Source organism: Centroberyx affinis, unplaced genomic scaffold, assembly GCF_046629955.1.
Source record: "Centroberyx affinis isolate AG114_WGS23_722 - 3 ecotype Tasmania unplaced genomic scaffold, CSIRO-AGI_Caff_v1 ptg009638l_1, whole genome shotgun sequence".
Classification (NCBI taxonomy): domain Eukaryota; kingdom Metazoa; phylum Chordata; class Actinopteri; order Beryciformes; family Berycidae; genus Centroberyx; species Centroberyx affinis.
Genome location: NW_027284593.1, coordinates 1 through 17,953, shown reverse-complemented (window position 1 = coordinate 17,953; position 17,953 = coordinate 1). Strand labels below are relative to the sequence as shown.

Genomic DNA, 17,953 nt, shown 5'->3' with positions numbered 1-17,953 from the left:
TTTACTCTTCCTGTTTGCGTTCGCTTTACGGACTGAACAGTTTTGTCGTTTACTCTCACAAATTCTCACTTATTTCTTCTCTTCTTTGTGTGTGTGTGTGTGTGTGTGTGTGTGTGTGCTTGTGTAGCTGCTACCCTGGTGGACCCTGCGCTACGTAAACCTCCACCAGCAGATCTTGGAAGCGCGCTCGCCACAGCTCCTCAGCTTGGCCCAAAGCAGCATGGAGAAAGGTCCGTGGAGACACACACACACACACACACACACACACACACACACATACAAAGGCATGCCATTCACATCAGCTGTACCCATCTCATGAGTTCGATTGGTAGATTGTGCCACAGTTGAGCCTCTCAAACACACACCAGGGTGGCTCCTTTTTATTAAAAATTTTAATTTTGTTTAACATTGCCTTTGGGTCTTAAATACAGTTTCAGATGTCTTAGAAATGTTGCTTTTTCTTTTCCACTCTACTTTGATGACTCTTTTTGTGAGAACTCTCCCCAGGTATATTTTTATTGGACGATATATCGAAATTCAATGACAAATGAATTGTGTTACTCTGCTGTAGTAATCACAAATGAGACGGCTCGCCCATCACAATTTCACAAGCTCTCCATTGGAATTATATTATTTGCACTTTGTAATGACATTTTTAAATTGTTGTTTTCATTCTAGCCAGCCCACTGCCATTGCTAGAAAGATTTGTGGCTCAGAGATAAACAGCTGCACAGTCAGATTTTGTCATAATTTAACTTTTATTACATCGTATCGTGGTTGTATCGAATCTTGAACCTCATATTGCGTATGTTAAGATAAACATATCGTCCCATCCCTAATTTTCATACTGGTACCGTTTCTTTGTTACTCTTCGGGTTTATTTTATGGGGCGAAATGGGTCTTAAAGTCTTAATTTTAACTTGAAACCTGTAGTCACTCAACGCGGCATACATCAAGATGACACTGTCACTGCTAATTTCTGATATGAATTAGGGTTATGAATGAGGATTTACTGATATACCGGGCCGACACTGGCCTAGAGTTTTAAAACTCTGCTTTCGGCCAGTCTGTGTGTCGTATGATGGATGTTCCTCTCTGATGCCAGCCGCCCCCCCCCCCCACGCATCCTGAGAAATCATTCCAGTGTGGTGTGGGAGTGTTTTACTCAGCAGCTTCAGTGGTGTCAGTCTGTAAAAACCTGGTATGAAAGCTGCCTTTTAGTGTCCCATGCTGGTCTAAATGCTGTTTCAGAGGCTTTTCCACCCCATCTTTGGGCAGGAAAATGCTCAAATTTAAAGACACTGAACAACACAAAATCGAGGGCTTGGAGCCAAAGGGGCGTAAGTGCGTTATAGTAGATTTTACAGGAGAGCAAAAACAAATTTTGATCAAACTTGGATCAGCTGCCGTTACCACATACTAAGCACAATATTTTAACTTTTTGTGTTATCAGATTTAGCATTACTATAAAAACAATACGAGTGAGAAGAGAATAAGAATAAGAGTGAAATATGTCTTTTTGGCACAAACATTGTCCCAATACAGCCATGCAGAATATGGGCGTATGTAAGTAAACAATTGTAAAACACATTCATTTTAATACAAATCTAGCAATTCAATTCAATTCAGCAATGCTGAAATATAAAACAAGATCAGAATGAATATCTTTATCTTGAAGTAATGCTCAGCAACAAAAACTTTTAATAAACCTCTATAGACATAAGAAACAACTTTTGATTCTAAACTACTACTTTTTTTTTTCTTTTGCTAGTATAATACATTTTTGTATCTCTTATTGATGTGTCCTGGGGCACATTCAAAGACCTGTAAAACTCCTCATAACACTGAGGGAGAACTTCAGCTACCAGCAGTCTGACTATCAGAGCTCATCTTGACCAGTTCACACTCCTAACATTATAAAATAACATTTTGAATCTATAGGCCTAAGTATTTCATGGGAATATTAACATATTTACATTCATCTAATATTGACCTAGAATATTAATTAGGATATGAATAGGATACTAGAAATGATGTGATCATGCTGCCATGCTAGCATTACTTACGTCAGCATGCATTTTGAGCTGACCTAAGTGCTGTTAGAATCCTCTACCCACAATGCTGTTCAGTGTCAAAAGTGGGGTTTTGCTTGGTGTCAAAAGGGCGTAAGTGCAGTTACGCCCTTTTGACGTCAAGCAAAACTGTTACAGCTTTCAGTTTTTGTTAAATTAAAACTTATTCATTTTAAATACTAGTCATGATTTCAGTTGTGTCCTTTTGGCACTGAAAAGATCTCACTGAGACCTTTCAATTGATATATAGTACTCATATTTGCCCAAAATCGCACTTATGGCTCCAAGCCCTCAAGATATTGTTATCTGCATCAGCCTTTAACAAAACATATTGGTCGAACTCTAACATGAACGTGTTACTCTGTGTGCTTTGTTTGTGAAATAAATAATCAACTTGCTATTCATTTGGCCCTTATTTTTGCATTCCAAATAAGCATCTGCTGCATAAAAACGCATCAGTAGAGAATGTGATTATTGAAGTGCGTCCAAACTCATACAAAAGTATCGTGAAATTGAATGGACAGTCATCTGTGGAAGCCACAACAGGATTTACTGAGAAGCTGGACATGTAGGGAATGCTAGTTGATTGAATCAGCTGTCACAATAAGCCAAATTTTAATACTTCAGAATTCAGTATTGAACTTTATAAACTCTTAGGGACAGAAGGTCGGATGAAGGCGGCGCCTGTCTCACCATCTCTGCCACATTGGTCTCTTCATAAGAGTTAGCTGACCTAGTTGAGGACCAGTATATGTAAACGCACTGTGAAGAGGTGTGTGTGTGTGTGTGTGTGTGTGTGTGTGTGTGTGTGTGTGTGTATGTGTGAACACACAGAGGAGAGTTTAGCTGGGAAATGATGCAGCTGCCATGTCTGAAGTGTGGTGTTTTGAAGAGGGCTGAAGTCACCGTGCTTCTGGCTGGCAGGTGATGATGAGGTGTGATGCCCTGGGCACTGAGAACACAGAGCCTGCCCCTGTCAGCCCTGTGTGTGTGTGTGTGTGTGTGTGTGTTTTCTCTTGTACCTCGATCCTTGTGGGAACCAGCGTGAGCTTTAGACCTTTGCAGTGAGGACATTTTTGTCATTTCAGCTGGTCTTCACTTTTGCAAACGGACAGTTTACAATTAGGTTTTGCATTTAAGATTCAGACACCGATCGAGCCAATCAGCGGGACTAAAGTTAGAACTGTGTGCGACGGTTTTTCATTGCAGTTTCGGCAGAATAGATTTGTTGCAATCACCCCCTTAACCAACATATTGTCTGAATGAATAATGGAGTGGTTACAAAATGGCCATTCAGTCTGAATATCCGGCTAGATTAAAAGTGCTATGAGGAAGATTTTTAGTGTCCCATAGCACAAAATGACCATATTATCTGTGGGGGTTGATAGGGTAGCTGATTAATACCAATGACTCAATTATTTGGCCAGGTGCTTAGATTTCTGGCTTTCAAAACTCACTTTCTGGCCCGTACTCTGTTTTGAAATAAAAACTCCTCACCCACTTGAACCACCATTGCGGTCCTGAGGTCTAGGAGGCAGGCAGGAAAAGGGAGTGACATGTATATGCTACTAATAACCCGGATGGATGGCCTCATAAGGGCCTTGCTGCTGTGTCGGCACGCGGCGCCTAAAGTGGACATCTGTCCTGTAAATCTGAGTCTTCTTTCATTTGGCCGGGACGTCCGGTAAGGGCTGCTGTAAAACAAAAGGTGGCCCTACTGTTAATTTCCCCGACAGTCTCCCAAATAGCAGGATTTAGTTTAAGTAAAAGCCGGCCGTAAGCACTATTCTGTTTGCTTTATTGTTACGGAGTGTGGCCGGAGTCTCGCGGGAGTCCTGACGAGCCCCCGGTGGCACAGTAAACAGGCAGATTCAAGACATCGAGGCAAGTGAGCACATAAAGCACCGAGAGGGGGACCTCCAAAACGCCTGTGCATCAGCAGGCCAAGGTGTTTGCTGTGTATTCATGGTGTTTCTGGTTTCAGACCAGCTCACCGCCAGTCTCAGTCTCAGCATATCATTTTATTGCAACATTCTAGGTTTGACTCTCGCCCAGGGTCTTTGTCACATTTCATCCCTCTCTTTCTACCAGTCTATCATGTATAATTCAGAGCATGATTGGGTAAAAAAAACAAAAACAGATTGGTTTTCTGTGTTAATGTCAGTCACTGATATTTAAAGTAGAATGGAGATCTAAAGTTTGCTCAGACATATTAATGCCACCTCACCATCGTCCCTTAGATATGGATGAAATATTACTGACACATCCTATTAAAAAATATTTAATTCATCCAAAAATATTAAAAATCACACAGCACTATTTAAATGCAATAGTTATTCATTATTTGCAGAGCAACATTTTGGTCTCTGTTACTTTCCTCAGGCTGAAGTTTGACCATGCCAGACTTTTCCGGTTGGCCGCTGGCCATTGGCCAATCAGATAGAAGGTGGTGGAGAACAATGGTGTAACAGTGGCTAATTTAGCACGTTTCTTAGCTTTACCAAAAAAACAAACAAACTAAGAATAAGTATGTCACAATCAATCAGGTCAGGCAAATCAGTACTGTAACTTTAAACTTTTCTTAAGTGTTCACTGGCCTGTTAGGACTGTACTGGAGAGACATTGTACCCAGGCAAGCGAGGTATATACAGCTCTACAGTGACGCAATTGACTAGATTTTGGTCAGAATGGATCAGTATGATGGGAATTTTTCTGTCTGAACAGCAAAAAAAACACACGGAAAACGATTTTTGCAAATCAGATTTAAGCCATATTTACAGAATGTGGTTTGAAATGCGATTCACATTGGATTTCTACCGATGCGTCTCAGTCCGACCGCTCTGGCCGCTCAAAACGTCCTTTACGTCACATGATGCTAGCGTCACATCCGGACCGCCAGAAATGAAAATGGAGGACGAAAACAAACAGCCCCCGATGTTGTCTGCTGTGACGGAGGAATTCTGCACCGCGACTAGATGGTCCTCTGGTGTGAAGGCAAAGATGATGGATCTCCATTCCGCATTTGCCGAAAACTTTACCATCAGTTATTGTACGTACACAAGCCTACGTCTTTACCAAGGCGAACCCAGAGTCCCAGGCTGGAATGATCCTTGAAATGAGGAGGTACTCTTGTCTTTGAAAGAAATCTATTCTTCCCATCAGACGAAAACGTGATTCAGGTGTACGATTCCATATCCCGCGTTGAATCGTGCCGTCTACCGCGGAGGCAAAAGGAAAGATTAGCCAAGGTGTTGTGACAGCCAGGGCGGCAGATGGGCGGACCACCTGAGGAGAGCTGCTCTTCCTGCTCTTCCAGTCGTCTCCAACCACGACAGACGGCTGTTGTTTTTTTTTTTGTTTTTTTTTCTTTTTTCTTTTTCCATGACTCTGCTGTTCTGCCTTTCCCCCACCCATCAGCATCCACGCTCCGTTTGATCCAGCATTTTCAATCACCGCTCGTTCGGTATTCGGTCTCTCTTTCTCTTTTCTCTCTCACGTATTCAGTTTTAGTCAGATTTGGAACATTCGGCATCAGAATTAAAGAGTGCCGTATTCATTTTGATGCTTTATTTTGTCATATAAGGATGTTGAAGTAAACCTCTTTTTGCTGTGTATTACTGTGTGTTCACCTGCCACGGCATTAATGGCAATTCCCCCTCCTTCTGAACTCCTTTCAGTCGTCTGACGTCTTCATCGGCTCTTGAACGCAGCTCACTTGCTTTTGTACGTCTGGATTGTCGGACTGCTTTTGAAATCGCTCTGGTGTTCGTCTCTTACCCGGCTCAGTGTGCATCTGTCTACCGTATTTTGTCAGCATGTAGTAAATGACGCTAGAGAACTGTTTCGTCAGACACTACAATACAAATCCATTAACCTCGAATAAGCCCTCGCTTCTAATGTCACCGGAGTAGTTTAAGAATGAGAACATAAATTTAAAGGCCTTTCGGAGTCTGCACTTGCGAGATGAGTACACAAGAAGGCCGGTCGGTCCTAATCCTCTTTGTTGGGGCTTATCATCTATTTATTGATGATATCTTCCAAACAGCACCGATAGCCAGGGAAGTGCTCTGCTTATGACTCCCCTCGAGGAGTTCACTTGAAATCCACAGGACTTCACTACTACTCAGAGCATGTGAAAAACACGATTTGTTTTCCGTCGGTCACTGATATTTAAAGTAGAACGGAGATCTAAAATTTGTGCGGACATTTTTATGTCACCTCACATTCGTCCCTTAGGCACGGATGAAATATTACTGACACTTCCTATCAAAATATATCGGTTAATTCCTCCAAAAATAGGAAAAATCTAGGTGCAACACTATTTAAATGCAATTGTTTTTAGGGATTTCCATCAATAAACTCATGAAGTACATCTTCAGAGCCTGTCCAAAAGACAAAGATATCATCAATGATTCTAACCCAAATCTTAAGGCCATTTTACTTCCCATAGCTGTCCCTTGTTTTTGTAGGTAATATTCAAACAGAAATAGTAAATCATTTCTATTTAGTACAAAATGTGCAAGTTCCAGTAAATCAGTGGTTTTCAACCTTTTTCATATCAAGGACCCCTAATTTAGTCCACATTCGGGCCACGGACCCCCATTTGGTGCGATTTTGTCCCTCAGACCCAAATCTGAGAATATTTTTTATTGTTGGATATGATTTTGTCCAGAACTCCATGACCATCTGTATTGTAGGGAGAGAGATAACAGTGAAACTATGATCAAAATAGTCAGTCTCCTACATTCTATAATTGTTCTTGTAAATGAAATAATGAAGTTTAACGATTCATCAATTTGCTGGGGACGCCCTGGGATGCCCTCAAGGACCCCTGGTGGTCCCCGGACCCCACGTTGAGAACCACTGCAGTAAATAACAACGGATTCCTCCAAAGAAATGTATTATCTCCAATAAATGTATTACCCCTGATTTGTCTATGGCCATTTTGGATGTCACTGAATTATATTTATTGTTGGCTATATATGCAATCATGTAACTCATGTAATGGCGCTTGCAGCCAAAACGCTACGAGTCTTCCAGGTTTTATAGAAAAAAGCCTGCCGTTCTGCTCAGTATTGACTTGAAAGTGGTTCTTCATCTCACCCTCTGAACGCGAACGGGGACGCACAAGGAATACTTTAAACGAAAAGTACCCGGAAAGTGATGGATGGGTGGCAGTAAAAAATGCAAGAGGGGATGATCGCGGGAAGGAGGAAAGGCTGAAACTGAGCTGCAGAGAACAAGATCAATGTATGGAAATGGATTGATGGACGGCTGTTGATTTGAAGGGGTGCAGAGACGGTGAAGAGTTTTCTTTCGTGGAGCGAGGGAAGGTTTGCGAAAGGATGGAGAAATGTGGGCATGGGTGTAGCAATCCCACACATACATCTGCCATATTTTACACAGAGAAACATATCCAAACCCCTGCACACTGTATGCTTATTCATGAGCTATCAGGCTCTAACCATGTCTACATGTCTGTACTGGAAATCCATCACTGAGAACTGGGCTAGATTCTACACAGGAGACAGTATGTGTGCCTATATGTGAGAGTGCATGGGTCTACAAGTCTCTCTCCCTGCCTTCCCGTGCTCTTTCTTCCCTTCCACTCTCTCACACACACTCCTTTCACTTTGCCTCTCGAGAATATGCCCGACGAGTGTGAGCTTTCGGTGTGTTAAGTGTGTGTCCTCGGCGCTACCTAACAACCCGCATTTGCATGGGAACACGGCACCCCGGCTGGCACCTCGGCATTTCTTGGTGAGGGGGGCAGGCCCCTCCGCTGCCACCGGCTCCTTCTGACGGGGCAGGCTCATTCACGCTCCGGGATGGATGGATGGATGGATGGAGGGAGGGAGGGAGGTAATTAGGCTAGCGGAGAAGCGGAATGTCAGGCGGGTGAGAGTCTCTCCCCTCCCCTCCCCTCCCTTCCCACTCCTATCGCTCAGAAAGAAAGCTGGCTCATACCTGTACCAGCCATCTTGCCTAATCACACCATAGGAGACCAACAGATCCAGATCCATATAGAAGAGTCTGGAGAGGCCCGGGCGAAGCTTCTCAGCCTCACTTCTGTGCTGCCCTCGCATTACTTGGATCAGTTTGATTGCTTCAAAAATAAGCAGTGAAATTGTTTGCGATGACAGCAGGTTTCATGCCACCAGTTGGCACAACAGAAAGCAGGGAGACACATCTTTATATAGTCCAATCATTCTGATTAGTGGTTTTGGTTGACATCTTTCTATAGTCCCATTATGATTAGTGGTTTTGGTTGACATCTTCCTATAGTCCAGTCATTATGATCAGTGGTTTTGGTTGACATCTTTCTATAGTCCAGTCACTATGATCAGTGGTTTTGGTTGACATCTTTCTATAGTCCCATTATGATTAGTGGTTTTGGTTGACATCTTTCTATAGTCCAGTCATTATGATTAGTAGTTTTGGTTGACATCTTTCTATAGTCCCATTATGATTAGTGGTTTAGGTTGACATCTTTCTATAGTCCCATTATGATTAGTGGTTTTGGCTGACATCTTTCTATAGTCCCATTATGATTAGTGGTTTTGGCTGACATCTTTCTATAGTCCCATTATGATTAGTGGTTTTGGCTGACATCTTTCTATAGTCCCATTATGATTAGTGGTTTTGGTTGACATCTTTCTATAGTCCAATCATTCTGATTAGTGGTTTTGGTTGACATATTTCTATAGTCTCGTTATTAGTGGTTTTGGTTGATATTTTCCTATGTTCCATTATGATTAGTGGTTTTGGTTAACATCTTTCTATAGTCCCATTATGATTAGTGGTTTTGGTTAACATCTTTCTATAGTCCCATTATGATTAGTGGTTTTGGTTAACATCTTTCTATAGTCCCATTATGATTAGTGGTTTTTGTTGACATCTTTCTATAGTCCCATTATGATTAGTGGTTTTGGTTGACATCTTTCTATAGTCTCGTTATTAGTGGTTTTGGTTGATATCTTCCTATGTTCCATTATGATTAGTGGTTTTGGTTGACATCTTTCTATAGTCCCATTATGATTAGTGGTTTTTGTTGACATCTTTCTGTAGTCCCATTATGATTAGTGGTTTTTGTTGACATCTTTCTGTAGTCCCATTATGATTAGTGCTTTTGGTTGACATCTTTCTAGACTTCTCTTTAAGCAAGCCACTACTTCTAGTGGTGCACTTCTATGTGTTGACTTTGCCGTATGTCGTCCTTTTTTGTGGGCCAAGGTGTGCACGTCCTGTATAGCTGTCATGGGACTGATCCAATTGGGGTTGGCCAGCATCGCGATTACCTCAATTATGATTGAGTGTGTTATATGCAGATGCCTTGTCGTTGCTGGCTGTTTGAAAGAGGGAAGGGAATTAGTCACACTGAAGTTTCTGGAAGACTGTAGTTTGGTGCAGTTTTTAATTGACCAATCAGAGACCATATTCCCCCCCATGAGACAACAAAATGGAGAAAGAACTGAGCCAACGTTCAAGACAACCCCCGTCTCATTTCCTTGTCTTAATGTCCATCCAGTTAATTGAACTTTAGCAGCTGAGGCTATGTGATGAGGTTGGCAAATTGTTGCTTTGACTCTAGCCACCACAGGGAAAGAAGCCAAAGGCCGGGCCAAAAAAACGGCTTGGAGAAAATCCTTCTGTTGTGTCGTGATAATAACAAACACCCTAATACCCACAATGCCTGTGGTAACCTGTTGATTGCTGATGTGTCTTAAATTCAATTCCTTTTATGTAACCTGCAGATACCCTGTTTTTTTTTTCTGTTGTGTCTGAACGCAGGGTTAAAAAGTGCTCTTTACAGCCACAGACACCTCTGCTACTTTGCTGTTACGCAGTGTCATTGATGCCTCTGTCAACCCTGTCAGTGCCCCCCCCCCCCCACCACCAACTGGCTTCGCTGATATCTGCTTTTATTCCTCGGCAAATGGGAGGCAGCGGGGCTCCGCGTTGCCTGAGGGAAGGGGGCGGAGGACAAGGCTTTAATGGGGAATATTATCCCCTGTCTTTTATGTAACCACAATGCAGTAAGTCAGCCCTTCCCCTCTCTTCAAGGATAGCCTTAATAAGATAATCATCAGTGGTGTGTTTCGCTAGCGAGGGGATAATGAGGAGGATGGTTGTAGTTGATGGCTCTGTGTGTGTGTGTGGGGCGGTCGATTGCCGCTGGTACTGCACTGCTAAGCCTCGTCCTTCCAGCAGAGGAAGGGAGGTCTGTTTTCATTCTGTGGCAACTAGATGTTTCATTTAGGGCCGCAACTAACGATTATTTTCATTGTCGATTTTGTTTGGTCTATAAAATGTCAGAAAATGATGAAAAATGTGGATCAGTGTTTCCCAAAGCCCAAGATGACGTCCTCAAATGTCTTGTTTTGTCCACAACCCAAAGATATTCAGTTTACTGTCATAGAGGAGGAAAGAAACCAGAAAATATTCACATTGAAGAAGCTGGAATCAGAGAATTTTGACTTATTTTTCTTTAAAAAAATACTCACACCAATTAATCGATTATCAAAATAGTTGGTGATTAATTTAATAGCTGACAACTAATCGATTAATGGGATTAATCGTTGCAGCTCTAGTTTCATTATACGTAGTTCACACATACACGCACACACACACACAGCTACGCATAAGGTAGAAAACTACCACTTACAGGTATGCACACACTTAGACGCATACACACACATACACAGTAGTAGAATATCTACCAGCTATTCCCACACATAGAAAGATAATATAGAGAATATAAATCTACCAATCGTCCTCACTGCAAAGGTTTACATGGCTCACTCTGTCAATCACGTAAACACACACATGTACACACACTCACGCAAACACACTCATTTGTACACACTGCATCAACACACAATCCAAGGAAAAAGACATCACAGGACTGGACACACTGTTTGATTGACAGGTGATCTCTGGGAAATGCAGTGCAAAATCACCAAAGCAATGACAACCACTTCAACAGTAGAGGTTCTTTTAACAGAGAGTCTAGTTAGGCTGTTCGTCTGAGCTTTCCATTCGGACCTGTTTTATAAAACTAAATTCTAATGCTATTCAATCTCGCTTTCTGGAGTCTGGATGGAACTGTCTGCTGCCTGGCAGAATTAGTTCATTGAACCTTCTATCAAGAACTACTGGGAGTTATCAGAGCCATAGTCATCAGTGGCAAAACGCTCTTTAAATAGCAATGAGCAGTGTTGGCTATCTGTTAATCTCTTCTGATGGGCTTCTATTGAAACGGAAGAGTCCAAGTGAAAAAAGCGATTCTGATTTGCCGTTTCCAAAATTAGCAGATCCATGATTGTTAGTTTTGCCGGCCCATTGTTGGTGCACAGATCAATGTTCAGAAGCTTTCAGAACTAAGGTTTACAGTTAGTACCATTTCCTGTTTGACTGGGTTTTCTTTACTTTTTACTATGTATTGCCTACTTGTGGTCTTATTTGTCGTGCTGCTTTATTTGAAAAAAAAAAAAAAATGTCAGCTTTACCTTGTACTCCACATCTGTTTTAAGTTCATTGCAAGTCTTTTTCATGTTTGACGGCTGTTTGCTCGTCCTTTTCACTCTCGCCAAGTGATGGATGCATTACTCTGACACCTAATAGAGGTGTCACACCTCTGCATTAACAGACACCAGTTAGGACATACAGTATATACACCATAGTCGCATTTCTTGAACTGTGACCGATTTGCGCCTGCGACCAGCTCACCATGTTATGCGAAGGTAAAACAGGGTATAATCAGTTGTATTTTAATAAAGAGGAAATGGAACCACTGGCCAGGTTTATTTTATTTTTATGCCTCTGCGCTGGTGACAGCCGTGGCCGGAGGCATTATGTTTTCAGGTTGTCCGTCCGTCCGTCCGTCCGTCCGTCCGTCCGTCCGTCCCATTCTCGTGAACGCAATATCTCAGGAACGTCTTGAGGGAATTTCTTCAAATTTGGCACAAACATCCACTTGGACTCAAGGATGAACTGATTAGATTTTGGTGGTCAAAGGTCAAGGTCACTGTGACCTTGTGTTTAACCATTTACTGTTGAGGTGACATTATGAATGTGAGATAACTATTTTTCTTTCTCTTATTTTTATTTTATTTTATTTTGTTGATATTGTGGATTGTCCATTATGTGATGTTTGAATCTCTTGTCTTGTCTTTTGTGTGGACCCCAGGAAGAATAGTTGCTACTGCGGTAATAACTAATGGGGATCCTAAATATAACAATAAAACAATAAACCTCACGTCCGTCCCATTCTCATGAACGTGATATCTCCGGAACGCCTGGAGGGAATTTCATAACATCTGGCACAAACGTCCACTTGGACTCAAGGATGAACTGATTAGAATTTGGTGGTCAAAGGTCACTGTGACCTCACAAAAGACGTTTTTGGCCATAACTCCAGAATTCATACGCTAATTTTGACAAAATTTCACACAAATGTCTAATAGGATAAAATGATGACATTTTATATCCAAAAGTTCAAAGGTCAACTTCACTGTGACATCATAATGTTTTGCTTACCACTGTAGCTGAGAAAACCATCTTGGGTCATTCTACAAAAACGGTGGAAGTGCTGTCACTTACTTTTGCAGACACCAAAATCCTTTAAGTTGACCTAATAATCACATTAATTATATATGTTCAATAAATAAAGACTGTCCTTGCAATGATAAAACAAAGTTTATTGGCGGAGGCATACAACAAGGCAGTTATTTCTAGTTTTCTTGAGGGGTTTGGAGAGCTGATTTTTGAGGCGCATGGTTACCATAAGGCGAGAAGCATGAACGCCAAGGACCGCGGATGGCACACCTGTGTTCATGTGGACCTTGCGCACGTCTAGCCGCACTGAGCCAGGCATTAGTCGTATCCCGCTCCACTTGGAGGGACTTGTGCTCGCACTGCCCTTCATGCTCGCTTTCACCGTGCCATTGAGCCACAGCGCACTGGAGAAAAGCAATCAGTTTATTACCCATTGTTTACATTCAGTGGAATAATAGCGTTTTGATTAATTGGTTTAGTCAATATTTTGCGCCACACAGTACGCTAATTTCCATCCCCGCACATAAACAAGAACCTATTTACTTCTTCATTGTCGGGACCGACCACCGGGGTCGTTATTAGGGGACGTTTAAGATTGTTCGTTTAATTATTGCTGACCTTTTTAAGAGCTTTGGAACGTGGCTCGTAGGATTTTATTGTACGGAGGGGGGTGTGGGGTTGGGGGTTGGGGGGGGGGGGGGGGGTGTTTGTAAGAGCGCGTTCCATTGTGCGACGGCTAACAGAGTGTGAAGGGTGAAAGGGCTCTGCAGGCGAAACACGCAACAAACAGCCCGATCCATATTCCAGAGGAGCAGCTTGCGAAAGAGAGCACACAATCGGGGGGGGGGGGGGGGGGGGGGGGGTACGTGAGGAGAGAGGTGAGGGGGCGATGCCGCGAAAAGCATGCATGATGTGGAGATGTTGGAGAAGTGCTTTTTTCTTTTCTTTTTTTCGGTATAATCCCGTCTTCCCTATGCTACACTTGGTAGGTGCTGTTTTTTTTTGTTTTTTTTTTGTCGACAAATACGGATATGAATAAAAGATGACAAGACATCGACTTTGAGTGTTTCTCCTCTCCGCATGTGTATTAGCTTGTTTTCATCACGGCACGATGCTCCTTGAGAATGAGAGAGTTGATATCGATTCAAACATTGCTCAGACAGCGGGCCTCATAAAGGCATCGCTACAAGCCTATCAACTATAAATGCATGCAGGCTTTGCGGAGTTGTAAAATGTTTTTGTGAAAGTTCACTTTCAAACTTGCGCTTAACAGTTGGTGACATTAAGTTTGACCCACATGCATGTCCAGATTAATACAGACCAGGGTTAAAGGAATAGTTCACCCAAAAATGAAAATTCTGTCATCATCTCCTCCCCCTCATGCCAGTTGAAACACAGGTGAAGTTTGTCCATATAACACACAGGGAGGTTGCCAGCACAACTCCATAGCAGCCTTCTCCAAAACAACTGAAGTCAGTGGGGACCAGTTCTTCAGAGTTCCAAAAAGACCTACAGTATATTTACACCATCATTTAGTGCAACTCTTAACTACAGCTGATTGATTTGCAACAAATAATGGTGTATAGGTCTTTTTGTTTTGGAACTCTAAAGAACAGGTCCCCATTGACTTCAGTTGTTTTGGAGAAGGCAACCTCCCTGTGTGTTATATGGACTAACAAATTTCCCCTGTTTCATTTGGCATGAGGGGGAGTAGATGATGACAGAATTTTCATTTTTGGGTGAACTATTCCTTTAATACAATATGCCAAACCGGTTGGACATTGCGTCGCTAACGTTTTATTTCCTGATGTTCTTTTTGTTCATAATAGTTTCAGAACTTTCAATTGCTATGTTCAGTCAGAGCAAGGCTGTTATTGACAGCTTCTTGCTTCCGTGTTTTGGTTGTGAAATTGGTCTTATATCTAATTCTGGGTAGCAGTAAGAGGTAAAAAAGTAAAAAAAATTGGCTCTCTGAAACATATAGTCTCATCCTCTTTGCTATTGTCAAGGTGCATCCTATCCGTACTTTTTCCAACTCTGGGAGAAGACCGTTTTTTTTTGTTTTTTTTTTGTGAATGTGTGTTTTCCTCCACTTCCCCTAGACATGTCACAATACCGCAAGAGGCTCGTTTTCCCCCCCCGGTGTGAAATCGCCGCTGGGGAAGGTGACACCGAGCCAATGGGAGTAAATCTCTCTCTCTCCTCGCTCGCCGCGGGCCCCATCAACCCCCCCGGCCTCGACCGCGGCCGCTTCATTAATGTTGAATGGGGAGGAGAGCGTACGACTGCCGATCATGAGTTATACACCTTCTCCCCCGTTCCGTTTTTTCTTCCTACCGGTTTCAGCCGGGGGGGATAATCTCTCTCTCTCCGTGGCAGGGCCTTCGACGAGACCGAACTAATAATCGGATCGGGACGAAAAGAGAGCGAGAAGCGAGCCAGAGAGCTTGGACGGGGAGATGAGAGACCGAGCCGAAACACTACACCTTTCATCCTCCCCCCGCCGCCACCTCCATGCCCTGCTTGTCTTCTTCACGTGTCGCCTCAAGGTCTCCGTTCTTTGGGACGGGGCTGTGAACGGCGCAGAAGTACAAGGTTCGCAAGGATGGTGATTTGGGGATGACATGTCTCGTCCATTTCTCTGCAAATCAGCAGTAGCGAAGTGAGCAAAATTCAAAGATGTTCATTTTCTTCTCGAAACGCTTACCGCTTGTTCATGGGTCATTTTATTCTGACCGATTCTGGGTGGTGTGAGAGTCTCTGATTGTCTCTCTGCAGTGGTCTCTCGCAGCTCCAAAGTTCTGACCAAGTTTGACAAAGTGACTGTTTTTGAGACATTTATTCCTGTCGTCTTTCAAGTAAGAGTTGTCGAGAACCGGGAAACTTTACAGCTGTAGATCAACTTCTTGAACATTTCGCACTTGCCAGGCGGAACTGTTCCTCATGACGCTCAACGAAATCACATCGGTGGGGAAACGAGGAAGAGAGGTCATTTGATTCGCTGTTGACGACTGATGACATAAAGTTTTCTTGGCCGACAAGCTTGATGACCATCCGCTTTAGGCTTGGGGCGATATTTGATATGAGCAAATATCGCGATATTTTGTGAATATCGCGATATTGAATATGCCAAAAAAAACCAACAACAAAACAAAACGATCCCGATCCCCATCCCTCCCGGCCATGGCAGCATGTGTTGCTTAGATCACAATTGTACAAGCCTTTAAACTTATAAACCTATAATCTACTAGTGGTAGGATAGTAAAAACAAAAACAAGTAATCATTCTTGAAGTGAAAAAATTGTCTTTTTAATTAAATGTGGATTCCCTTTTCCATAATCAGCCCGTTCTTCTGGAAATAGCAGTAATGAGCAAATTCCAAATGGCCATTGTTTCCTCCAATGCTTGAATAGTAGATCAGATTTCTAGGCTTGATGTTATTTGGAAGAAATAAAATTGATTTGATTTGAAACCTTTATTTAAAATCTCTGAGATCATTGAGGTTTCCCTCATTTTCAATGATGCCGAGATACAAGAGACAAACACAATGAGATAAAAAAAAAAAAGAAGAAAAGAGAAAAAAAACAAAAACGATAATACTCAATAAAAACAATTACACACTGAGGTAAAATGGTTTGAAATAATTGATTTGAAATGCCAGGAGTAGTGAGAGAGTCCATCTTAAGTATTTGTTGTAGGTGATTCCATGCTTTTGGTGCACAGTAACTAAAAGCAGATTTTCCAAATTCTGTGTTAACCTGTGGGACTTGAAGCATGAGGCAGTTTGTTGAACTAAAATAGGCTGCCCCCCAAAAAACCCTGAAGAAGAAACAAACAAAAAAAAAACAACGTTTCTGTGGTTGCTCAGCTCTAAAAATGGATTCTGGTGACTTGTTGATCATATGGCTTGCAACGTGAAAGCACAGCTCTCGTCTCTCTCCTTTCACAGTGCTGAAATGCGAGTCTCTGTTCTCGGACCACCGGAACCTGGCCATTCAGTTCCACCTGGAGTGTGTCTACGCGAGCCTGACCTACTATGAGTACCAGCCAGCCAAGGAACACATCCAGAAGGCCAAGGAGTTCTCTGGACTGGAGACGAACATGACCGGTAGGTACTATTGTGTCAAGAGTATTACCTGGTCTAGGAGAACTGTTTGGTTTACTGGTTGATTGGTTGATTGATTGATCGACTGAGCAGCAAAGAGACCTCATCAGATGCAAGTCAACCCACAGGAGGAAGTTAGTACCTTTACAGTCAGCAGGAATCAACAGTGATAAGGTATAATGGTGGATGAGAATTAAGGTTAGATCAGTATATTGGTTTGCTGATATATCAGGCTGATTTTGGGCTTTTATTTAAAATTGGCTATGGTCTAGTCAGTGTTGTCCACTTCCGATATCATGGATATGATATAGTTTGTGTGATTACATATTTATTGTATGATTGAGTAGTGATGGTACTTGCAGGAATGTAGATGGATTAAAGGTAACTGGTGGTGTCTTGTCCGTCCAGGTGCCCTTGGCAAACGAACCCACTTCCAGCAAAACTTCTTGGCTCAGCTCATCCTGGAGGTCCACCGGAAGGAGGACCAGCCAGGTCCGACTGAAGGTGACCCGAGTCCCACCCCCACCCCACTGGCCTGCCTGCCTAAGGTATGAGCTTCCGTTCATCCTGCTCTTCCCACCATCCTAGTGTATTTAAAGGCTGGCGGCCGGTGCCTAGTACAACCACAGTCTTCTACAGTCCATCGTTGTTAGCAAAGATCTGGCCCTGATCTAACAATTTGGCATCACCTTATCCTTTTCTACTGCCCACATCATCCCAATAGGGGCAAATAATTTGTAATACCCAGTGTCATCAGCAGAGGGGGACGTCCTCCTCTGGACCATTAATTTCATGCAGGAGGTATCTCAAGCTCATTTTGACTGTTGGCTCAATGGACTCTCCATACACTTCAGTTCACTGTATGTCCAGCTCCCTCTTCTCTTTTAAAATCAATGGAGGGAATTTTATTGTGCATTCTTGACGGTCTACTTGGTCCATTTGTAAGGTCAGGCATAGTCTGTGTCCTTGCCAGGGTTTAAGCTTCAGCAACTTATTTTGGTAAGGCTGGACAGTGAAATACTTTCAAATTTTAATAGAAAGAAGATCTTTTGGAGCCTCTTGGAGCCTGTTTGCTTTTAAAGCTTTTGCTAAAAAACTCTTTTGCGTATTGAATGTCTCACTAACTCTCTATGGAGAGATGGTAGGTTGACTTGAGTAGCGTCTGTCTGTATTTGATTCTGCGATGGCACTGAACAGACCAAAGTTCTTTAATCATAAG

General features: G+C 42.5%; 1 protein-coding gene across 1 annotated transcript; it reads left to right on the top strand.

Moving 5' to 3' along the window:
- Window positions 1-127: 127 nt before the first annotated feature.
- On the top strand, window positions 128-17,282 carry LOC139640522 (tetratricopeptide repeat protein 27-like; the record flags this gene model as incomplete). The annotated part of the gene is made up of 3 exons (XM_071514691.1): window positions 128-230; window positions 16,579-16,737; window positions 17,143-17,282. Coding segments are annotated over 3 exons (402 nt in total), but the record flags the coding sequence as incomplete, so codon positions are not given.
- Between the last annotated feature and the right edge of the window lie 671 nt (window positions 17,283-17,953).